Here is a 13,897-nt window from a genome sequence, read left to right as displayed (position 1 = left end):
AACACAATCATTTTAAAATTGCTGCTTTCAGAGGCACCTGCGTGGCTCAGTCAGTTAAGCACCCAAGTCTAGATTTCGGCTCAGCTCATGATCTCACAGTTCACGAGTTCAAGCCCTGTATCAGACTGTGCTGACAACGTGGAGGCTGCTTGGGATTCTCCCTCTCTCTCTCTCTCTCTCTCTCTCTCTGCCCCACCCCTGCTCATTCTCTGGCTCTCAAAATAAATAAACATTTCAAGATAAATAAATAAAATTACTGTTTTAACAGCATATATAAAACATTTGGCCTGGCACATAGTAAGAGCTCAATAAACACTAGCTATTATTATTGAAATATATGTGCAAAAATATATGATAGTCATTTAAAGCAATGTTGACACAATATGAACTATAAAAAACTGGTAAGGAAACTTATCAATGGTGGCAGTTTAACAAAAGTGCTCCTAAGTTTCTGAACATGTATCTCATCCTATTTTTTTCATTAAGTCATAGATAATGGCAAATTAATCCTAACTATTAGGGGCTATTTTAAAAAGTATGTAAACCAAATCCTACATATAAATGTCTTACCTTAATACTAAATATGTTTTGGGGTGGCTGGGTAGCTCAGTCGGTTAAGCGTCCTACTTCGGCTCAGGTCAGATCTCACTGGTCGTGGGTTCGAGCCCCACATCAGGCTCTGTGCTGACAGCTCAGAGCCCAGAGCCTGTTTCAGATTCTGTGTCTCCCTCTCTCTCTGCCCCTCCCCCACTCATGCTCTGTCTCTCTCTGTCTCAAAAATAAACAAACTATTAAAAAAATACTAAATATGTTGTTTTCAAAGTTTTTTGTGAAGAGTCAAAGATGGAATTAAAAAAAAAAGAGCACACATAAATGTCAATATCAGTAACACAGGTCATAGTTAAGTAGTATTTAAAGCAAAGGAAAAAACTAATGACATGTTAGAAAAAAATATATAGGATTCAATTTCATAAAAAGTTTAAAAAAAAGAAAAAGTATAACTGCATTGAAAAAAATATAAAAATATAAGCAACAGTAGCCAAAACTTTTAAGAGTAGTTCTGTTAGCATTATTCATATATTTTATTTTTATTACACTTTTCTCTATTTTCCACATTCTCTACCCTAAAAATATATTTTTGTAGTCAGGGAAAATACTATTTTATAGTAGTTATCTCTAGATTATTTAGTCATCTTTCTCATATTACAAAATGTTTTAAATGACCACTCTATTAGTAAGCTTTGCTGTGATTTAAAAAAAAAAAAAGTTATTCCAAACGATTAGTGGCTTACATAATAAAGGTTTATTTCTCACTTATGCTACTTGTGGGTGTTGGGTGTGCAGTGACTCCCCACCCAATTCCACACTTCAGATTAGCTGTGGCTCTTCTTGGATCTTCTTCAGAGTTCCAGACTGGGGTCAATCCCTATGTGAGACATGCTATTCTCATGACGGAGGAAAAGAGCAGAACAAGCATTGCATATAATGCCTCTTACAGCTTCTGGTCAAAACTAGTATAGTGTTGCTTCCACTCACATTCCCTGGTCCAGGTGAGTCACATCGATAAGCCTGACAATGAGGTAGCGAAATAAACAGTGTTTCGAAGACGTGCTCCAAATCACATGGCAATGGGAAGGAATGGATAATTCACTAATTTAGGGGAGGAAGCAAATATTTGGGAACAATAAAAGAGTCCACCAGGGTCTGCCCCATTTATCACAAACACTCACTTCTCTCCCAAAGGCAAAACACTCTCACTGCTTCTCAAGAAAAACACCCCAAGAGCAGCTTTTTCAGCTTGCTTCCCATATGTACATATCATTTTAAGATCTGAATACTTGTATCCTATTAAATTTAGGCTGATATTCTTTTAACAGTACATCTCTCTCGGGGCGCCTGGATGGCTCCGTTGGTTAAGTGTCTGACTTTGGCTCAGGTCATGGTCTCACAGTCTGTGAGTTCAAGCCCCAAGTCGGGCTCTGTGCTTACAGCTCAGAGTGTGGAGCCTGTTTCGGATTCTTTGTCTCCCTCTCTCTCTGCCCCTCCCCAACTCATACTCTGTCTCCGTCTCTCTCAAAAAATAAATAAACATTAAAAAAAAAAACGAAAACAGTACATCTCTCAAAAGCTTAGCAGGCAATTCTCCTAGATATTTACCTAACAGAAACAAATGTCCACAAAAATATCTGTAAAACTATGTTCATAGAAGCCTTATTCATAATAGGTAAATAGTGAAAATTACTCAAATGTCCAACAAGAACAAAATAGTTAAAAAATTGCAGCAACATGAACGAATCTCAAAATGATTGTTTTTGTTTTTGTTTTTTTCTGTTTTTACTTTTATTTGCATGTACTTTATGCAGAATTTACTCCCGGGCCATAAGTTTTTGTTTCTTCAGTTTCTTCTGGGATATCTTTTTCTTCTGTGCAACTTCCTCTTCTGGTTTAGGAACAATCTGCTCTTTTTCAGTGAGGATCATCTCAATGTGGCAGGGAGAGCTCATGTATGGGTTAATCCGACCATGAGCCCTGTAAGTTCTACACCGCATCTTGGGGGCTTTGTTCACCTGGATGTGCTCGATGACCAGAGAATCTACATCTAAACCCTTAAGTTCAGCATTACTCTCTGCATTTTTAAGCATGTGCAGTAAAAATTCAGCACTCTTTTTGGGCCACCGACCCTGTGTCCAGCCCCACTGTTTGGCCTGGGCACACCTACCAACTCCACCATTGTAGCGTCGGAATGGAACACATTGCTTCTGCAAAGTGACATCTTTAAGATACTTGGTGGCTTTTCGGATATGCATACCCTTGATGGCCTGGGCAGTTTCACGTGTGTTCTTAAAGTGAACACGAAGATTTGAACCTCTTGATTTGTATGATTTTGTCGGGTTTTCCGGGTCAAGTGAATAGCGAACCATTTTCAGAGATCACCTCAGGCCGCTCACGGGAAGAGTCAAAATGATTGTTTTTAAAGGATAACATGCCAAGCCAAGTGAAAGAATCCAGACACAAAAGCATACATGCTGTATGATTCCACTTATATGAAGTCCTACAACATGCAAAACTAATTAGTCAATATTGATAAGCATCAGAAGAGTGGCTGTCTTGAGGGATACAGGGGAAAATTACCGGAACGGATACAAAGAAGCTTTCTGGGATAATGGAAATGTTCTGTATCTTGTTAACTGGACTAAGATGTCAAAACTCACTTAGTAAAACACCTAAGATTCTGGCATGTTGTTGCATGTTAATGATACAGGTCTACCTCAGAGATACTGCAGGTTCAGTTCCAGACCACTGCAATAAAGTGAATACTGTCATAAAGTGAATCAAATTAATTTTTTTGGTTTCCTGGTATATATAAAAGTTATGCTTACACTATACTGTAGCCTATTAAGTGTGCAATAACAGCACATCTGTAAAAAAACATAACTATCTTAATTAATGCTAAAATATGCTATCACCTGAGCTGACAATGAGTCACAATCATTAATCACAGATCAGCACAACAAATACAATGATAAAGTTTAAAATACTGCAAGAATTACCAAAATGTGACACAGAGACATAAAGTTGGCAAATAGTGTTAGAAAAATGGCATCAACAGTCTTGCTTGACTCAGGGTTGTCAACTAACCTTCAATTCATTTAAAAAACCAGAAAAAAAAAGTTATCTGCAAGGCACAATAAAGTGTAGCAAATTAAAGAAGTTATGTCTGTACCTTAATTTTTAAAAATGAAATCACTTATTTTTGCAAAGAAAAAAACAATTTTGTCAGCTTTTTACCTACTTGATTCTATCCAGCTCCATGTTCCAACAACTATACAGTAGTCCCCCTCCCCCGTTCTTAGCAGATGCATAAAACTGAATCCTAGTACTGAACCCTAGATATGTTTTATCCTATACATAAATACCTAGTTTGAAGTTCAATTTATAAGTTAGATACAGTAAGAGATTAACAATAACAGCTAATAATAAAATACAACTATAACAATAAGCTGTAATAAAAGTTACGTGAACATGGTCTCTCTCTCAAAATATCTTATTGTACTGTACTCACCCTACTTCTTGTGATGGTATGAGATGATAAAATGTCCATGTGATGAGATGAAGTGAGAAAAATGACAAGGCCCTGTGAGTGTGACACAGTGTTACACTACTATTAACATTGACAATACGTGAGAAAGTAAATCATCTGCTTCCAAACTGTAACTGAGCGTAGATAACTGAAACTACTGGCCGGGGGCGGGGGGCTACTGTACCCACAATTTTATTTCCATTTGAGTCTTGGAAAGGTTTAATTACACGTATTTTGAGCGTCTGAGGAACCACATTTTTACTTTGTTCAACTGAAAGGATTTACTAGGAAATATCTAAATCCATTGACATATTTTAACAAACTGTATGCTGACAGCTATGCCTCTGATTTAGTCACTGCTGAGGATTCATCTTAATCAGCCTTTGTTGCTCAAAGTGGATTCATCTTAATCAGCCTTTGTTGCTCAAAGTATTTCTCAATTTTCTTAATTTTACTAGCTGAAATAGACAGTTCTAACTCAACACTACAAGTCCCAGAAATTTCAGATTCTCTATTTCCCTCTTCATTCCTGCTTTCAAATAGGCCAAATCTGTTTCAAATTCATCTTTCTTGCAATCAAATGCAGCTGATAACCAAGGCACTCTAGTAACATTCTGTTTTACAATCTTGTTACCTAAAATAATAAAAAAATGTAGTGTTAAATTTCTAACTATTCACAGAAGACAGATACAAGTGTTTTGTCACTGCATAACATGGATTATTATTTTTCCAGCTTCCAAAAAATTTTCTTGCTGCTAGCCCCTAAACTAGCTCTATAGATGATCCACTGCCTTTACCTTATTTGAGAAAAAAAATATATAAATGTGCCTTAGACTCTTTTTGGGCAAGAAACAACTTGAGAAGGCTTTTAAGTCCCTAAGGATGGCATTTCTCCAAAGCCATCTTCATATAAGGTTCAGTAGGATAATAGAAAAGGAAGGACCTCCAGAGGGTAGAGCCAAGGACCACAGAGAACAATGAACTGGGAAGCTACTCACAAGGAAAACAATTGGGGCCAAATCAACAAACATCCTTACTCCAGAGTAAGAAGACCAACTGAAAGGATTTACTAGGAAATACCTTAATCCATTTATGTATTTAAAAAACATATGCTGACAGCCATATCCCTGATTTAGGACCATTTTTATCTGATAGAATTTCAAAACTGCTATGAACCAGTGACTGATGGGTATCTCTCACTTATTTTGCTTACCCTGTCCCTTTCTAAAAATATACACTAGGAGTGGGGGCATATGTAGAAAAGTTAACACAGCCTGCAATTACTTTCCCAAGAAAGGTCTGTTTCCAAGGTAGGCTCTTTACTGGAATCTGGGAACTTGGATTTCAGGAGGGTTATCACCATTCTCTCATGTTAGTTTATTCTGCCTGACCTGTTTGTACAAACAATGTGGTCCATGCTCACTGGTTTCTTTCTGGGAATCTAGTTTGGGTATGTGGTAGGTAAAGGGTACATGACTAGCTACCCATAAAAACTCTATGTAGGGGTGCCTGGGTGGCTGTTAGCTAAGCATCTGACTGCAGCCCAGGTCACAATCTCACAGTCCGTGAGCTGAAGCTCTGTGTCAGGCTCCATGCTGACAGTGCAGAGAGCCTGCTTGGGATTCTCTCTCTCCCTCTCTCTATGCCCCTCCCCTACTTGCACTCTATCTCAAAATAAAAAAAATAATAATTCTGTACAGAGCCATTAATGAGCTTACCTGGTAGACAAAACTTTACAAATGTCACAATTTGATGTGGAAGGAGTTAAGCACGTCCTGTAGAACTCCATTAGCAAAGAAATCAGGGAAGTTTACACCTAGTTTCTTACAGATTTTAGCCCACAGACCTCTTCCCTTCACTGACTTTGTTTTGTACGATCACTGTAGTAAATCATAGCTGTAAATATTCTGAGACCTGTGAGTCTTGCTAGCTAGTAACCAAACATGTGGGTGGTCTTGGGGACCCTTGCCCCAGAGTACATAACTTATCTTTTTAACTCATGGGTCTCTGGACTAAAATGAACCATAGCTGGCCAGATGGAGATAAGAAGACCTTGGGTCTGAACACAATGCCATGACTGGGTAAGACTGAGTGTCTTCCTGGGATCAGTGAGGTAGTGAGTGCATTTTGTCGGAGGGAGAAAAGTAAGTACTTATGACTAAAAGGACAGAATGTGGTAGACTGTTCTTATTATTCCCATTTATTTCGTTATTTCTTATAAAAAGATTATTCATCTCTGCCCACTACCATGTGGCTTGTAATGCTTCCCTCTAGTGACAGTATACTTCTCCATCGCATTGTCTGGATTAATCATGTGACTCGCTTGGGTCAACAGGAAGTGTGTACAAGGGACAGTGTGCCAGTTCAGCAGAAACTGCAGGAGACTCTGCATGATTCTGCCTGTCCTCCCGCTCTTTTCGTCTGTCGGAAGAAAACCATATCCCAGATAGGGGATGCTCCTTCATGATGCATGAAGTTAAACCAGCCAACCTGCAGCCACAACATGCAACATTAGTCAGAAATAAGTGCTTTTGTAAGTCAGCGAGATTTAGCGTTTGTTCTACAACAAAACCTATGAAAGGTGACCAATAATACCATACAATGAATCTCTAGGCATACAAATGTAAAATATTAATATAAAATACACTACCTAGCGTACAAAAAACCATCTCTGTAGTAGCACGAACACAAATTTATCTAACTTACGTTTTGGAGCTCTTTCAGGAATTGGAGTATCACTAATTTTTTCTTCTTTGGCAGATTCCTTATTTTCTGAAGACTTCGGCTTTCTTCTTTGGCGCAGTTCTACAGTTGGTCCTTAAAATATTTAAGGAGTTATTGCAACATGTGTATCAAGTTGTTCTAATCTGTAACCCAAACTAATTTGCTTTTATTATAATATGGTTTGGTTTTCTTATGGCAGAGGGAAAGAGCAGGAGGGCAAATGTCACACAAAGATCTTTTAGTATCAAAGATAACTTTTTTCCACAATTATTTTAGCACTTCTTGAAAAACAGTCTTTCATACAAAAACAAAATTTAGGTTCTGTCTCTTATCTGTGCTTTCAGAATCCTAGTGATAAATCAACAAGCTCTTCTCCTCAGATAATGTTATTTTTCAAAATATCCCAGAATAAGTAATCTCCTTTCAAGAATGACTGGGGAACAGGGTGTTAATGAATACATTAGCGTAATACTCTAGTTGCCTGAGAGTATCGCATTCATCATTCAAGGACTAACAATTTTTAAATTTGAATACAATAAAATACTTTGATCATAAAACTATACTTCATTTTAAAAATAGTCCTGGGGCGCCTGGGTGGCTCGGTCAGTTAAGTGTCCGACTTTGGCTCAGGTCGTGATCTCACAGTCTGTGATTTCGGGCTCCATGTCAGGCTCTGCACTGACAGCTTCAGATTCTGTGTCTCCCTCTCTCTCTGCCCCTACCTGCTCATGCTCTGTCTCTCTCTCTCTCTCTCAAAAATAAATACACATTAAAAAACTTTAAAAAATAAAAATAGGGCCGCCTGGGTGGCTCAGATGGCTAAGTGTCTGATTTTGGCTCAGGTCATGATCTCACGGTTCATGGGTTCAAGCCCTGCATTGGGTTCTGCGCTGACAGCTCAGAGCCTGGAGCCTGCTTCGGATTCTGTCTCCTTCTCTCTCTGCCCCTTCCCCACTTGTGCCCTGTCTCCCTCTGTCTCAAAAATAAGTAAAACAAAAAAATTTTTTAAAATAAAAAATTAAAGTAAATAAAATAAATAAAAATAATCTTCCAAGTTCTGCAGAATTTCACAGTGCCGTGGAATTGTCATTGTAATGGATTGTTTTATAGATTTAGGTATCAGAAATAGGCTGGACCTATAAATATTCCGACATGTCCGAAGTTGTCAGAAAATTTCCCAATATTAGACTACCCTTTCTATGTCTGATAAAAAATGTAAAGTAGAAAGTACCTCCAAACTAGTAAACTAAATTTCAAATGAAACAAGAATTTACCATATTCAACCTAACTACTTTTCCTTTCTAGAATTAATTATCTTATAGGGTCAACCATGACTGTCATATAGGTACAGACTGTCCTCCCAACCTTATAAGATGGTTAAAGAATTTATTTCCTCCTTAATGGAGCAGAGGAGAGTTTTTTTCTCTTAGGAATGACTTTAGGCTATGAAATGTGAGCCTAAAAAGATGAGTCACAAAAGGAGAATGAATCAGCTGCTGCTAATCAGATGAAGGGTTCTACCTTTACTGTGCAGGGGCACCTGGCTGCCTCAGTCAGAGGAGTATACAACTCCTGATCTCAGGGTCATGAGCTTGAACCCCATGTAGGGTGTAGAGATTACTTAAATAAATAAATATTTTTTTTAAAAATCCTCTCTAGCTTTATTGTGGAAAATGAAAAAACAAATACATATTTTTTAATTAATTCTTTTTTAGTAATGTCTATACCTAACATGAGGCTTGAACTCATGCCCTTGAGAAAGAGAGTTGCATGCTCTTCCAACTGAGCCAGCCACGTGCCCCTGTTGGTTTAGGCTCCTATCATGATGTCATGAGTTTGAGCCCTCCTCTGTTGGGCTCCATGCTGACAGCAGGGAGCCTGCTTGAGATTCTCTTTCCCTCTCTCTGCCCGGTCCCTGCTCATGCTCTCTCAAAATAAATTAAGTAAACTTAAAAAAAAAATTGTTTCCCCTGCTCTGTGATAAAGGAAGAGTTAAAAGCACCCTACAGGGGTGCCTGGGTGGTTCAGTCGGTTAAGCATAGAACTCTTTTAAAAAAAATTTTTTTTTAACGTTTATTCATTTTTGAGAGATAGAGACAGAGCGCAAGCAGGGGAGGGACAGAGAGGGAGACACGGCATCTGAAGCAGGGCTCCAGGCTCTGAACTGTCAGCACAGAGCCTGATGCAAGGCTAGAACCCACAAATCATGAGATCATGACCTGAGCTGAAGTCGGGCACTTAACCAACTGAGCCACCCAGGTGCCCCAAGCACAGAACTCTTGATCTCAGCTCAGGCCATGATTTCATGGTTCATGAGATCAAGCCCTGTGTCGGGCTCTGCACTGACGGCACAGAGCCTGTTTAGGATTCTCTCTCTCTCCCTCTCTTTCTGCCTATATCCCACTCCTGCATGCACTCTTTCTCTCTCTATGTAAATAAATATATACAGTTTTAAAGTCAAAATAAGTGAAGTTGATAACATAAAGGGTACTTAAGTGGCTCAGTCAGTTAAGTGCCGACTTGGGCTCAGGGAGTTTGAGCCCTGCATCCGGTTTTGTGCAGACAATGCAATGCAGAGCCTGCCTGGGGTTCTCTCTCTCCTTCTATCTCTGCCCCTCCCTCACAGGCTTGTGGTACTCTTTCTCTCAAAATAAATAAATAAGCTTAAAAAAGAAAAAGAAAATAACACAGCCACGAAAATAACCCACTATTTCAGTCTCTGGTCCAGTGACCTTCACATGAGACAGTGAGCAGAGCTACAAATAGACCAGCAAATGTCCATCCAGACTACACAGAGCAATTTCCACATGAAGTGTTAATACTGCTGTACTCAGGGGCGCCTAGATGCCCTAGTCCGTTGAGCGCCGACTACAGCCAGCTCAGGTCATGATCTCGCAGTTCGTGAGTTCAAGCCCTGTGTCGGGCTCTGTGCTGACAGCTCAGAGCCTGAAGCCTGCTTCAGATTCTGTGTCTCCCTTTCTCTGTGCTCCTCCCCTACTCATGCTCTGTCTCTCTCTCTCTGTCTCAAAAATAAACATTAAAAAATTTTTTTAAAAAATACTGCTGTACTCAAAGTTGTCACTTGGTTCTTTGCTCTAACATTTCTTTCAGGAAGCCTACGTATGAACAACCTGATGCTCAACTGCATAAAGGAAGGCATTTTTCATAAGATGAGATTCTCAAAAAATTCTGTACTTGGAGTAACAGTGGGACAATGAAAAGGATCCAAGTGAATGTGAATGATAACAAAAAAGGGATCTAGGGAACATCTGGATGCAAGTAAAATAGACTATGTAGACTAATTTTAAGATAATACATATTTTGAAAAAATTGTGCCAAATAAATGTAAGGCACACAAAATAATGCCTAGCACACAGACATGTTTGCTATAATTAGTATTACCATTACTAGCATTATTTTAATAAATAAGAATATAATTACTCATTCATTGCTGACTATTATATCCCAGCACCTAACACCATAGGCACCCAAATCTTTATGGAACTGAAGTACTTGTTGACTGAAACTATATTTTTAAGAAAACTTCAATCCATTAATTGTTCCATATAAGATGTATCTGCTTATCTGTAAGTCTACAACCAAAAATCATTTTCCCTTTTTTATCCCATAAGTAAATTTTACAAAATGGTATGGTCTTTTTAATTAGCTCCACATCACACTGATTTAATTAAGTGTAACTACAATAACCTAAAACAATTTCTCATTTTGCGTGATGTAAAATATTAAAGACTGTTAGTACTGCAGTATTAATTTTTTTCACACTTTAGATTAAGCATGAAAGGGCTCATGGAATCATACAAGCTAGTTTATCAACCTACTCCACAGATTTGCAATTAGTCAGAGGAGGAAAAAACTTGCAAGAAATGATTTAAACTACTGCAACCAAAAATAAAGGTAACAAATGGAATTACTTATTCCTTATCAACTACAAACAGCACTGGTTTTGAAGTCGTATTTTAGGAAGACTGTCTTATATTTAGATCAGCTTTAACACTCTGAACACTCAAGAAAGAGGCGGCAGATAATGAAGTCAGTGTGAGCATAGAGAGACAAGGCAGAAAGCCAAAGAGTAATAAACAACTTTTTAAATATCGCTTTCCACCGAATTCTTGAAATGCCTTCCTTGCACTCACTCTTGGTTCAATAAAGGTTTAGGTCCAAATGAGATCGCATTCACAACTGCACTCAAGGAGGTAAAAAGTCATGTTTCCCACCAGAATGCAAAACTTAACTGCTCAGTCAAGCGACACCAGCCAATAGATATGTTCCTGAAAGTAGCAGGGTATTATGATAAGTTATTATGCCACAAATGTTTCCTGTAATATCTCTCACTGGCTGATAAATTCCTCCAACTCCCCATTTTGCTCTCATACTTCTCATTTTAAATGTTATCGGAGGGATTAATTTTCTCAACACTGGCCCTGTGGGGGCATGGAAAGCTTTCTCTGGCCCACCCACTTTAAGCACTCGAGGCTTCCTAATCCTCCCCAAATACTTACACCCCTCAGCCCTCTGCCACCTCCCCCTAGCCTGCAAGTGAACGGGCCTTCTTGTTTCCCCTCCCCAGTCCCTGCCTCTCTCTACATCCTAGGCGTGCGGCTTCTCCCACCCTGTGACTTCGTGTTTGTCATCGTCCACAGACCTCTAAAGAGGACACTCAGACTGAGGGGCATTTGGTTATACACTCTCACTTTTAAAGATGCACTCAGTACCCAAGCCTCCATCTTCTAAACCAAGCTACGCTCCCCACCCCATTAATTATCCGCTAGCGGCCTTCCCCCTCAAGCACTCCCCCAACCCCCCAGCTTTTTCTCTACCAGCCCGATTCCCAACTTTAAGCTCCACCTTTGCTTCCCACTGAGGCGGACAAAACTTCGGGCCACTCACTCGGCTCCTAAATGTGCCCGCGCCGCCGCCGCCCNCCCCCCGGCAGCCCCAGGCCCGCTCCCGGCCGCCGCGCCCCCACTTCCTGACTCGCCCCCCTCCGGTGTCGCCGCCAACCGCGTCCCCCCGGGCGGCCCGGGAACCAGAGAGCCGGGAGCGGAGGGCGGCCGGAGCGTTTTGCCGGCGTGCCTGGGCCTGCNGCCCCCGCCCGGCCCTCCCGGCCGCAGCCCCTCCCTGCGCCCGCCCCTTCCGAAAGGTGGGCGCTCCAGTGCGCGGGCCGAGGCTTTTGTCTTTCGACTCAGTCGGAGACTAGCATCAGTTACATCTTCCAGGTCCAAACCCCATCCGCGCCCCCATTTTACAGAGAGCAAGCCGAGGTCCTGCGAGGTGTCAGACACAAAAGCTGCAAAAAGCTAGAGCTGGAAGCCAAGGCTCCGAACTCCTCTCGGTGCCTGCGTGCCGGGTGATTTCAGGAGGCAGCAAAACGTTCCGGGTGGCGCTTTGGTGTAGTAGGCCACATGCTCATTACAAGAAAGCCGCGTGTACTTGGAACGTAGTGTTTTTAACTCCCCAAACTGGTTAAATTCATTTGCGTTTCAAGATACTATTTAAAGAAACAGTAATGGTCAATGCGGGGAGCGGGATGCATTTAGATAGTTCAAAGTAGCGGAATATAGTTATAACTTGTTAAACTGTTTATATCTTTGCTTGTGTTACTTCTGGCATTCTCCAACAAATGCCAGGAACCTTCTCCCAGCAGTACTAAGAAGTAGATTTAGAACTGACAAAATGCTCACTTTGGAGCTAGAGAAAGAAGCACAAGAACTCACTGAGTCATGGGGTAATTGTGAATATTACATTCTCAGCAGTCATGTAGAGTCTCCTAATAGCACCTTTGTCAAGTTGGGATATTTGGGGAGACGCTATCGTTTTTCAGTGCTGTGCAAAAACAGTTCCAGGAAATCTTTTTATGCCTTTGGTTGCCTGTAAATCTGTCTTTCCCTTAAACAACACTGGACCAGGAGTTAGAAACATGGTGGAGGTTGTCAGTGGACCAGAAAAGACCCAGATCAAAGCAGTGAAAGAACAGAACATACGGACCTTGAAAACCTCAAGATACGGAAGGACCCATGCCATGGGCAGCAGATATCAGAGCGCCCTCGTCTAATAAAGTTGAGTTTCACTGCAAAAGCTCCAACTCATGGGAAAACAGTTTTCTGAAAGTCTTGAGGTGATGCCCATTCTTCCTATAGTTCCTTCATAATCAGCTCAAGGTAACTGATGGGCTTAATTACAAATGTGCCTGCTCTAAACAGTAGTGGATAGAGAGGAAAAACAGCTTCTTAAAATGAAATGCAAATATGAAAGATCATTATTCAATCTTTAGATAGGAATCAGTGGAATCATTATTGTGTTCCCTAGTAGAAACATTGGTTTTCCCTTGAACCCTAAAACCTCCACATAAGGATAATGAGCGTGGAGCATTCTATTTCCCCTCAGTCTCTCATTTTGCTCTGAAAAGACAGAAACCTAACTGTTCAAGATGTTAGCTTGCAGTAGGTGTTATACCTGAGTCTTTGGTAAGCCAATGATAACTATATTATTTTCCCACGGCAACGATGGACTTCCAGTTTCCACTCCAAATTTTGAAGTGTTGTTTCATTACCTTTTGCCTCACTTTGGCCAATCCTGAAGACCTATCATTTTCTCACATAGTCTTTATTTAAAATCTGTTCTCAAAGAACAGTATAATTTCCTGCTACCTCTGGATGTGTGAGGACCCCTTCTGTATGCAATGGCTATTTTCAGGGAGTGATATAAGGTGTTCTTTGTTTTAAGAAGTTAAGTCATAGCAATAGAGTTTCGGACCCTATTGTAGTAAACTGGGTAAGAAATAAAGACTTGGAATAAGGTCATGGAAATAAAAATGTCCAAAGGAAATGGACTCAAAAATGCTGGAGATAAAATCTACTGCACCTGATGATACATTGGATGTAATACATGATGGGTTGAAGGTGATTCCTGAGGTTTCTATCTTGAAAGTAACCTTGTGCTTTTAATATGCCAAGTATAGTGTGCTGCCAATACATGAGAATAATATAAAATAAAAGCTCCTGAGGGGTGCCTGGGTGCCTCAGTTGGTTGAGCATCTGACTCTTGATTTCAGCTAAGGTCATGATCTCATGG

The 13,897-nt window shown here is 40.2% G+C and overlaps 1 protein-coding gene across 1 annotated transcript in view; it reads right to left on the bottom strand.

The window, feature by feature from the left end:
• DPY19L4 (dpy-19 like 4) overlaps window positions 1-11,186 on the bottom strand; it is a 65,398-nt gene extending 54,212 nt beyond the window's left edge. The window contains exons 1-2 of the mRNA XM_077771334.1: window positions 11,159-11,186; window positions 6,788-6,898 (exon numbers count right to left, since the gene is read on the bottom strand). Of these exons, the coding sequence (XP_077627460.1) occupies window positions 6,788-6,898; window positions 11,159-11,186 (139 nt within the window). The remainder of the gene's footprint in view (window positions 1-6,787; window positions 6,899-11,158) is intronic.
• Window positions 11,187-13,897: the final 2,711 nt, after the last annotated feature.

This window comes from Crocuta crocuta, unplaced genomic scaffold (genome assembly GCF_008692635.1).
Source record: "Crocuta crocuta isolate KB4526 unplaced genomic scaffold, BGI_CrCroc_1.0 scaffold235, whole genome shotgun sequence".
In the NCBI taxonomy this organism is placed as follows: domain Eukaryota; kingdom Metazoa; phylum Chordata; class Mammalia; order Carnivora; family Hyaenidae; genus Crocuta; species Crocuta crocuta.
The sequence above is the reverse complement of the archived record's forward strand: the minus strand, read 5'-3'. Positions and strand labels throughout refer to the sequence as shown.